General features: G+C 38.4%; 1 protein-coding gene across 1 annotated transcript; it reads right to left on the minus strand.

The window, feature by feature from the left end:
- Positions 1-6,287: 6,287 nt before the first annotated feature.
- BMP15 (bone morphogenetic protein 15) lies at positions 6,288-11,171 on the minus strand. The gene is made up of 2 exons (XM_011385115.2): positions 10,826-11,171; positions 6,288-7,144 (listed from the first exon to the last, which is right to left on the minus strand). Exons 1-2 carry the CDS (start codon positions 11,148-11,150, stop codon positions 6,288-6,290), a joined length of 1,182 nt encoding a protein of 393 aa, XP_011383417.1. The 5' UTR covers positions 11,151-11,171.
- Positions 11,172-11,749: the final 578 nt, after the last annotated feature.

An 11,749-nucleotide genomic window follows, 5' to 3' on the forward strand; every position in this document is an offset into this window, starting at 1 on the left:
TCATATGAATAGAATTATACAGTACATAGCCTTCTCAGATTGGCTTCCTCCACTTAGCAATATACATTTAGGATTCCTCCATGTCTTTCATGACTCAATAGCTCATTTCTTTTTATTGCTGAATAATATTCCATTATATACATGTACCAATTTGTTTATCCATTTACCTATTAAAGGATATCTTGGTTGCTTCCAAGTTTGGGTAGTTATGAATAAAGTTGCTATAAACATTCATGTGCAGATTTTTGTATGGACATAACTTTTTAATAACATTTATTGTCATTTAAATGAATAACAAGGAGTGCGACTGGTAGATCATATGGTGAGACCATGTTTAACTTTGTAAGAAACTGTCAGATTGTCTTCCAAAGGGGCTGTATCATTTTACATTTCCACTAGCAATTAGTGCTGTCAGTATTTTGGTTTTTAATATTCTAGTAGGTGTACAGAGATGTCTTATTGTTTTAATGACACATGTGGAACATCTTTTCATATATTTTTTGACATGTATATGCCTTCTTTGGTGAGGTGTACGTTCATATATTATGCCCATTTTTAATTGGGTTGTTTTTTTAATTAAATTTATTGGAGTAACATTGGTAGGTTGTTTTCTTATTGTTGAACTTTACGTGTTCTTTGTATGTTTCAGATATAAGTTAATTATCTAATATGTGTTTTGCAAATCTTTCTTTCCAGTCTGTGGTTTATCTTTATATTCTCTTAACAGTATCTTTTGCAGAGCAGAAGTTTTAATTTTGACAAATTCTAACCTACCAATTTTTTCTTTCTTAGACCAGGCTTTTGGTATTATATCTAAAAAATCATCACCAGGGTATCAGACAGATTTGGGTTATGATCTGACTACCGGCTCACTTGGTATGCTTTGCGATCTTGGACAAGTCTCCAGAAACCCTTGTTTCTACAAGTGTAAAATGAATTACTTATTCAAACCAATATTAAATGATGTATCGAATGCCCTAAAAAATAAAATAGGAAAAAAAAATCATCACCTAACCAAAGGTTACCTAGATTGTCTTTTAGAAGTTTTGTAGTTTGAGATATATCTATGATTCATTTCCAATTAATTTTTGTGACAGCTATAAGGTCTTCATCTAGATTTATTTTTTACATGTGGTTGTCCAATTATTCCAAAACCATTTGTTGAAAAGATTATCCTTTATTCATTGAATTGCCTTTGCATTTTGGTCAAATATCAGTTGACTACATTTGTGTGGATCTATTTGGGGGCTATTCTATTGATCTGTTTGTTTATTCTTTCACCAGTACTACATTGTATTGATTTCTGTAGCTTTAAAATGAATATTGAAGTCAGGCATCTATGAAAAACCACAACTTGTTTTATCAACTTATTGGTAAAAGACTAAAAGATTTCTCCTTAAGTTTGAGAACAAGACAAAGATATCTGCTTTTCTTAGTACTTGTATTCAACATTGTATTGAAAGTTCTGGCCAGATAATTAGGTTGAAAAAAAAAAGGCATACAGATTGAAAGAAAGAAAGAAGAAAGTCCTAAGGAATACAAACTACTATGGCTAATAAATGAGTTCAACAAGATTGCAGGGTACAAGTTGAATATACAATAATGAATTGCATTTCTATATATTAGCAATTAATGAAATTTAGAAAAATATTCTTTTACAATAGCATCAAAGAGAATTAAAAACTTAGGAATTTAAAATGTAAGACACACTGAAAAATGACAAAACATTGTTGAATAAATTAAAGAAGTCTTAAATAAATGAAAAGATATCCCATGTTTACAAATCAGAAGACTTAATAATGCTAAGATGGATATACTACACAAACTTATCTACCTATTCAATGCAGTCTCTAATCACAAAAACTCGGTATTTTTTCATAAATTGAAAAGCTGATTCTAAAATTCATATGAAAACATAAGTGATCCAGAATAGTCTAAATGATCTTCATATAGAAGAAAATATTTGGAGGAATCACATTTCCCAATTACATAATTTACACAAAGCTACAATTATCAAGATAGTGTTGTACTGGCATAAAAACAGACATATAGATCAATGGAACAAAATCGACAGTCTAGAAATAAATCTTTACATTTATGGTCAATTTTGACAAGGGTGGTAAGACAATTAAATGGGGGAAAGATTAGTCTTTTCAACAAATGGTGCTGTGACAACTGGATATCTATATAAAAATGAATGAAGTTAAACATTTACCTCATACCATATGTAAAAATTAATTAAAATGGATTAAATACCTAAATGTTACAGCTAAAACCGTAAAAACTCTTAGAAAAAGACATAGGTGTAAATCCTCATGCCCTTGAATTATTCAATGTTTTTTTAGATGCCAGAAACAAAGCAACAAAAGACAAAAATGGATGAATTTAATTTCTTCCAAATTAAAAAAAAAAAAACTTTTGTGTTTCAAAGGACACCATCAATAAATTTAAAAGGCAATCCACAGAATCAGAGAAAATATTTGCAAATTATACATATGATAAAGGGATTATCATACAGCATATATCAAGAACTTTTACAAATCAGAGACAACCCAATTAAAAACTGAGCAAATGACTTGAATAGACATTTATCTAAAGAAGATATGCAAGTTGCAAATAAACACTTGAAAAGATGTTCAATGTTATTAGTCATTAGGGAAATACAACAAAAACCACAATGGAATACCTCTTCACCTCCACTAATATGGCTGAATAATTAAGATAGACAATAACAAGTATTGAGAATGTGGAGAAATTGAAACTCTTATACATCCTGGATTGTAAGATGGTGCAGCCACTTTGAAAAACAAAAAACAAAACAAAACAAAATTTAGAAGTTACTCAAAATGTTAAACATAGTTACCCTATAAGTCAGCATTACTACTCTTAGGTATATACACAAGATGATTGAAAATATATGTCCAAACAAAAATGTCCATATTTACATTCATGACAGCATTATTCATAATAGCCAAAAAATAGTATAGTAGTAACTCAAATGCCCATAAACTGATAAATTGATACACAAAATGTATATTCTACAATTTTATTTGGCAATAAAAAGGAAGGAACAATATAGGTGAATCTTGAAAGCACTATGCTAAGTTGAAGAAGAGTCACAAAAAACCAAATATTGTATATTTTGATGTATAAACAAACATTCATAAGCCATATAAAAAGTAGATTAATGGTTGCCAGGGCCTGGGTTGGGGTGGGGAAATGGAGATTAACTGCTAATGAGTATATAGTTTCTTTTTGCGGTGAAATTGAGTGTAGTGATTTTTGTACAACTGTGAATATACTAAAAATCTCTGAATTGAACACCTAAAATGGTGGCTTTTATGGTATGTGAATTATATCTCAATAAATAATTATTTTTTTAAAAAAAAATTGAGCTAATACCTTCTACTTTATAGTGCTGTTAGGAGAATTAAGTGAAAACATATGAAACCTTTCACAAAATTAGGCACCCAAATATTTGGTGGAACTGAAAATAAATCTTATTTGCTTCCCGACTTTGTCCAGAATTGGATGTAACATACTACCAAGGTAAATGCAATAGAGCTCCATGGTCAGAAGCAACATTAAATGCCTGGTCCTTTTGCCCTCATATATTGAATTAAGTTCTGGCCTAGTCACTGAAAGAACTGGGACAAGGTAGACTTTGCTCCCTGCTTTCTCTTTCCGGACCAAGTAATCATTTCTCTCCACCCACCTGGGCAGATGGACTGTCATCCACACACCCTCCTCCACCAGCAAGCCTACCTCTTTTCTTCAAGAAGAAGGTTTGAGGTATAGATCTTTTACTTCGGATTTGAGGAAAAGCGCTGAGCTGAAAGCAATATTTCAAGAGAGAATCCATAACATCAGCCACAATTAACCTCATCCTTCCAGTGTTTTCTTTAGATATTCTGACAACTCAGGGCTTAATGGATAGTGGGATCAATTAACCCCGAGCCCTCCATAAACAGATTAAATTTCAGATGTATTCAGGACTCACAAGCCTAGGAGTCCATGATTTTCTGAAAATCCCAAAGAACACTGATCTGCTGAACTCAGAATCTGGTCCTGTGACCAAAGTGTCTTCAGGCCCGTGAGGTATTTGTACCTACCACAAATAGTGGCTGGACTGGAAGCCTACATTTACTCTCTCATGTTGACTTGCAGCATATATAATGATTCCATAAACTTCCTACTCAAGAACACAGCTGTCACATTCTAATTTGAATCGCGATTTTGAAATAATGAGGCAAAAATTAATAATCTAACTTTATATACAAAATATACTTGTTCCAATGGAAAATTAATGAAATATGTAAACATTGAAATATTCCAACTCAGGAAGAATGTATACCTCACTGAAAAGCGTCACTGTCCTATGTTTGTATTCACCAAGGAGGTACTCTATGCCAGGCTCCAGTAATATAGAAATGAGTAAAACACAGTTGAAGCTCTCAAAAGGAACTCCATCTTTCAGCAAAAAAGACAGTTACACTAGAGTGTGTGAAAGGAAAGCGAATAGTGCCATGTGAGCATAGGATGGTGGGGAGCACACACCTGAGCCTGGGGTGTCATGGAGGCATTGAGTAGAGGAAGAGAAATGCCTGAGCTGATTCCTAGATACAATAAGGAAGATAGATGGATAAAAGGATGTTAAATAACATCCTATTATCAGGCAGAATAATGTGCATCTTTATAGACATGTAAGATGTTCAGTCTAGCTGGAACCAGTAATTGAAAAGGAAGTCATGAATTAATTTATAATGGATAGGTAAAAGAGATAGGGATTTACAGCTGGAGAACACATGTACCCACCCCATATCAGTCCCATCCCACTGAGAACAACCATAAGACTAGACAAAGAACAGCTGGGTAAGGAAAGGCCTTACTGGAGATCTTTGAGAAGGTCTCTTGGGGATCCAGGGCTGCTTTGAGAGAACTTCAGAGGAACCTCTAGCCCCATCCTTGGGGATTAAGGTTCAGCTCCTGGCCACAGCTAAAGGGAACAAAGGAAACTAATTTCTTGCACCTACTTTCTCCCAATCCCCAAGACATTCAAGATTCTCTTTAACAAATGATTTATTTGTAACACAGCCCAGTTCCCATTGCTTCAATACAGCATAGGAGTAGAAAAGAGTCACATTACAAGGATCATGTAGTCCAAGGTAGAACTCCATGCCATCCAAGACAGCAAGCTCATCTCCCCCCAGAGACCCATGCTCAGAGCCAAATTTAGTGTGCACAAACAGCAATCCCAGAATGAAGTCAGTCCCAGGCCTCCACACACTTCGCCCTTCCCCCACAGCTCCTCAAGCTTTCTGACTGCAGCCTTCTACTTTTTCCGCCCAAATCCAGGCCAACTCCTAGCTTGAGCCACCAGGGAGCTTTCTTTGTGGAATAACGAACAGGGGTTTAAGTGTTATATAAAATTAGAAATACCCTGCAAAACCTATTGTTCCATAGAAAGATTAAAATGACTCCCCTATACATAATCCTAATTAGCAATGACAGCTGTTCCTCTCTTTCTCTTTACCATAGATGTGGGTAGTTTTGAAGTGATTTCATCACAGACAACCCCATAGTCAAGTTTCCCTATTGGTCTTATTAAAGTCTGTTCTCCCCACCCTAGGGTAGGAAGGAATCCTAGATATATTTCTCAGGGTCAGAGGTTGAGAAGAAAACTCCTGATAGTTTAGAAAAAAGTGTCCCTTTCTTCTGTCTCCTTCAAAAAAAATTTATGGAGATTATTGTCTAAAAGTTTTCTAATCTGAGAAAAGTTATTTTTAGATTTAGAGGGCAATCCAAGCACAGAAGCAGGCAGTCTTTCTGATTAGGCACTAGTTTCCAGGATATAGGAGGCAAAGAATATAAAATCTCAAGTTGTTTTCTTCACCCCAAATCTAGAGAGCCTCAGAAGATGGACAGTAGGAAGATTCTACCTTTCCCAGGTCTTAATGGGACAATTCCTAAAGTTCTACCACCATGGACTGGTGACTTTGACAAAATCACAATAAAAAGACAGGAAAATAGTGAGAGCATCTCCAAAGGAACATCTTACTCAAATATGAAGGGCTTTGACTAGTGGTCAAAGTGTACTATTTGGTATCAGAGCTGTTTTCATAAAGCAAAGAACTCCTAAAGGGGCGAAGAGACTTAAACAACACCACTTAAGGTAAGGAATAGAACTCATAGGTTAGGTAGAGGATCACTTGCAGCTTTAACATTGATATTTATTTTAAACCCTACTTCAATTTCTTAGGAAACCTGAGCTACCTGTACCTGTGCTATCACCTACATGTGCAGGACTGGGCAATCATATCCTCGTACTCCTTGTACAAGATACTCCCATTTGCCTCAACCAGAAGAATGCTAATGGGAACATACTTATAAGGGACACAGGAGGGCTGAGGGACACTCTGGTCCACCAGCTCATTGACAAGGTTCTGGATGATGGCGTGATTGGGAGAATTGAGACCATAGTGTAGTACCCGAGGGCAGGCACCCTTACAGTAGTTTGGGGTATAGAGATTGGGAGCAATGATCCAGTGATCTAAGCCCAGTTGTTGGAAACTGACTTGGAAATGGTGGAGGGAACACTGGTTACTTTTTGGCCCGTCATGCTCCTGGGAGGGGCCAGGAATCTTAGATGTGATATTGCCTGCTCTCCGGGCCCTCTGCAAGAGAAGAGAAGAGTCCTTTTCCATAAACTCTTCAAGGCCTTTGGGAAGTTTGGCCTTCTGAACACTTTTATAAGTGTCATTGAAGTAAAGTAACAAGAAGGCAGTATCCAAGGATGAGGTGCCATGCCACAGGAGCTCAAGACCTTCACTACCATTTTGCTGTTGACACATGAAGCGGAGTTGTAGAACCCTGAGCCCCTTGTGATTCCAGGGCCTTTGCCGAACATGTTGTGTGATATCCATCTCTGTCCAAGCACTGGATAGTAAGGAAGGTTTTGGAAAACCTCTTTCTGAGGATGGAAAGTGTTTGGTTGGGCTTTTCTGGACCCAGGGCTCCACATGGCAGGAGAGGTGGAAGCCGGCTAGGTGGAATTGATGGCGGTAAACCACAGTGGCTCTGACTAGTTGGTATGCTACCTGGTTTCGTCTCAGAGGAAATTCCAGTGTCTGTATATGCCAGGGGCCTGCATAAATAAGAGGGAACAAGAGCAGAGAGTTAGCTACTTATCTCCGAGCCTGAATCTCCCTCACAAACTTTCTCAGTACACACTGACAGCTGTAAGCAGCTGGAAAACTCAAAATCATGATAATAGCTATTGTTTATTGAGAACTTACTAATATATGTTTTGCCTGCATTAGCTCTTTAATTTGCAAGTCTTATGAGCTAGTTATTATCCCAATTTTGCAGATAAGGAAATTGAGGCTCAGAGAAGCTATGCCAGAGGACACACAGCCAGTGTGTAGTAGAATCAAGATTTGAGCCAGTCTGTTTCCCTTAAGACAAATTATGTCTCATTTCTAGATCACTCACAGCACTAGGCTGAGGAAAAAACCTCAAATATAGAACTATTTTGTGTGTATGTTGTATGTATGAGAAAGGATCAATCATATTTTTAGTTGACTATTAAAAGTGACCAATTAAGAGAATTGTTGAGACATATATGAATTAAAAATGAGTTCTCATGTCATATCACTATAAAATGCAGCTTTGGGGTAACAGTTCAATATTGCGGGTTATGGCCTGCCATCAATTTAAATCCACAGCCAAGATGTCACAACATTATTTTTTGTCTATCCATCCCTAGCGGGGACAGTTATTTTGTCATTTCTGCCTTCTACTTTAAGAATTGCTTCTTGAGCAGCTATTCCTTCTTGGGTCTTAACCCTCAGTTTCTCCTTTTTCTATTTATTACTGGAAATGTTTCATTTACCCCATTCATTGTACCACTATTCCTCTAAATACCATTTCAGCAAGGCCTTGGTTACATAAATATTTTTCTTGCATATCTATTAGTGATTAAGAGTTTTAATCCAAACTGTAATACTGACACCCAGTGGCCAAAGGGCTGGAGGTGGGGGGGTGCTTCAGTGCTCTGAACTTCTACTCCCTCTTGGCAAAGGTCAAGAGCAACATTACAAAAACCAGGCATTGCAGGAAAAAGCCTTTTTTCATCTTCAAAAATCTTATCTCTAAACATTTGTTGTTAACTTACATATTATTCACCTAACTTTCCTTCACTGAATCCACAAGCCTGGAATTCTTTAATAGTCATAGGACCTTCAACATAGAAGTTATTTAATGTCTTCATGTATCAGGATTTTTTTTTTTTTAAGTTCATGTTCCAATGAATGCTCAAGCTTGAGGCACTGGACATCATTCACACAAGGCCCAAACCAGGCTTATATTTGCTTTCTTGAGTTACCCCATACTACCATCCTACAGTAATCTTACCAAGACGTCCATCCATACGCCTGTCCCACTTTGCCTGAAAAAGAATCCAACTCAACCTCTAGCAGGCTGTCTGGTGAGGAATTGCTCTTTCCTTTCAGACTTTGACATCACATATTTCCTGAAACAGGGTGGGGTTGCTAAGGATCAGAGTCAGAAGGATCTGCTCAGAACTCTTCAGGAAATGGCTGATTCACACATCCTGTGTGAGTGAATCTGGCATAGCTCTCTAGGCAAGCTCGATTCAGCTGGGTCATCTCCTGATGGAAAGATCAGGCTCTGCTCTCTTGTCATCTATTTCTGGATCCTTTCCAGAGTCCCTAAATTCTGGTATGTCCCATCTAAATGCTGGTATGTTAGACCAGGATACTGCCTAATTCTAGGCATCCTCTTTTCTAGCATCACATCATTTGTGTAAATTTGATTTGTACAGCTTTCTGCTGCACTTAGGGATGAAATCCAGATCCCTTAGAATGCCCTACAAGTCCCTGCCTCTCACCAGCCTCATATCCTGCCACTCTCCACAATGCTCACTAGGCTCCAGTCATACTCATCTTCCTTCTAATCTTCATGCTTGTTTCCACCCCTAAGCCTTTGCATAGGCTGTTTTCTCTGCCTAAATCAGACCTCTACTCTTATACCTAGCTTATTTTATAAACCTCAGCTCAAATGTCACCTCTCAAAGGTGCCTTCCCTGGCAATCTTTGCTATTTTTAAATCAAAACAACCTATTTCATTTCTTGATAGCACTTACCATAATTTGCAATTATCCGTGTTTACTCATTTGTCTTGAGAACCATGCCTATCTTGATCACACCTGTATGCCCGCACCTAGAACAGTGCTTAACACTCAGTATGTGCTGAATAAGTATTTGAGGGAATCGCTACCTACACCAAGATATTTTCTCTTCCCTTAATCTCTATCCATAGTCTCCTTATTCCTTCTGCAAGGTCCAACTTAAATACCACCTCCTCAGTGAGGCCTTCCAACTGTCTCCCTCTTTCCCTTTCCTTGCTTTAAGCAGTGACCCATTTCTTCTTTGGAGATCTTGGGAGCCCTACTGCTTATCTTTTTCAAAGCATTCATCATGCTGTAACACTGTTATGCAATTACTTATCAATTCTATTATGGTGGGAGTTCCTAGAGGTCAGGGAAGCAGTTATTTGCCTCTTTATATCCAACCCAGCCTGGTGCTTAATTCAGATCTGTTGTAGGGAGTCAACATAGCAAAGTGATTAAAAGCGCAGGCTCTGGAGCCTGAAAGTCTGGGTTTCATACACAGCTCTACAAATTACTAGCTGTATTACATTAAGTTACTTGGAGCCTCAGTTTCTTCACCTATTAAATGGATATGCTAATAGTATCTACCTCATATAGTAGTGGTGAGGATTAGGGAAAATAATGTTCGTATTTTGCCCAACGCCTAGCACATAAGTTCGCAGTAAAGGTTAGCTAGGGAGATGTTGGCTGTTTTGTTCAAAAGAGGAAGTGTAAATTCTGTCTTCATTTCTGAGACTAGCAAAGGCTCAATATTGATCTTTCCAAGATTTCCTTGAACCTGATTGCCATCTGCACTCCCTAGAGAGCCCTGCACTTCAGGAGCCCGCTGCTGTCGAATTCAGATATTTAAAGCAAAATTCGAACAGTGTCGAATTCAGATATTTAAAGCAAAATTAAGCATGATGGGAGCAAAGACAATTCCGAAATACATTTGGTACCAGAAACTCAGAGTAGCAGCATGGTCTAAATAGAAAAACTGCTTAGTATACAAAGATATTGGGGTACATTTAAACACTTGAGAAGTTATGAACAGACTTTAGACTCAGGCAGACTTGAGCTCAAATCCTATCTCTGCCACCCACCATCTTAGTTTTCTTATCTTTAAAAATTAGGCCAGTTACTCCATGACAGCTAATGATAGCTGCCATTAAGTAAAATAGCAGCTGCTCATTGAGCCAGGTGTACAGACCCTCAGACATTAGCTTGTTTCTGTCCTTTCCGAGGCCTTGTAAATTTCCCCAACTCAGCATCCTGTACTTTTTGCCTTCTAAGAATAAAACAACATATAAAGAGCCCTCCACAAGAATGTATATGGATATTTCTCAATTACAGTTTTCAGTAATATAACAAGCAATAAGACTTTCTTTGAAAGGAGTTGACACATCACTCAGTTGCCCTGGGGCCTGGGAGAGATTCCTCAGGTAAGTCTCAAGGCAATCTATTCTTAAATTGGGGCCCTAAAGGGAAGCAGGCTTGAAGCCAGCTTTCCCCAAGTTTGTCATCCTTTGAAAACCAAGCCTGAGAAAACCTGCCCACCAGGCAATGAGGTCTGACAGTAAACTCAAGATCCCATTTTCTCTACAATCTTCCTCCCCATTTCTCTCCCTTCCAGGACAGTATGGTATGATAACTCACCTCTGACAGGCCTTGCTACATTGGCCAAGGGCCTCACCAGCCTCACCATGGTGGCCCCAATGGTGCGGTTTTCCCTAGGGTGCCCATGTGCATCAGCTGAACGCTGGTACAACTCCAGCATGTACTGCATGGGATGCCCTAGGGCCTGTGGCTTTCTCTGCTGCTTATCAGGGGCTTCTTCCAGCAGCTTCCAAATCAGGGGCAAGGTAGGGGCCTCAGCTAGGAGGGCAGAAGAGGGCTGCCCTGTGTTTGCCATTTGGACCCTATGTTCCTTAAAAAGCACCAGTCCCCAAAGAAGAATTCTAAGGATGCTGAGGAGGACCATCTTGAAAGGCTTGGTGTTCAGCAACACATTCCAGCCTAAGCCCAAAAGATGTCACTTTGACCCTTTCCTTTCACACAGGTAACTGCATCCTAGTTCCACAAAAGATAAGGCAAGAAAAAAATGAAAGGCAGGCAGGCTCTATATTGTTTTGTTTGGGAGGATCTTCTGGACCAAACAAGGTCTCCTAACTTGACCTCCTTGCACCAAAACAAATAGAAAGAACAGGTGGGACAAGGCTGCATGCCTCTCCTGCTCTCCAGGGCTAAGGACAAGATAGCACTTACTTGGAGGCTGAGGTAACTTAAAAGGAGAAGTCCATTCCAGGACCTGCTCCCTTACCTTATCCACTAGGATGAAAAAAAAAAAAAGCACCCCTTGTCTCCTCTGCTTCACAGCTTTAAAGGAAGTCTCTTAATTAGTCCTTAAAGGGCCAGAAGCCTCTTGTTCCCATTCCATTTTCATGCAGTACTGTTTTGAATGTCACATTTCTGAAAATGTGGTCTGCTATTGATTTGTGGTGAAACTATCTGCGGTGACTGTTAAGAATGCAGACTCTGGGTACCCAGAAATCTGAATTTTAACAAATGCTCTAAGAAGTT

This window comes from Pteropus vampyrus, unplaced genomic scaffold, assembly GCF_000151845.1.
Source record: "Pteropus vampyrus isolate Shadow unplaced genomic scaffold, Pvam_2.0 Scaffold660, whole genome shotgun sequence".
NCBI classification, from domain to species: Eukaryota; Metazoa; Chordata; class Mammalia; order Chiroptera; family Pteropodidae; genus Pteropus; species Pteropus vampyrus.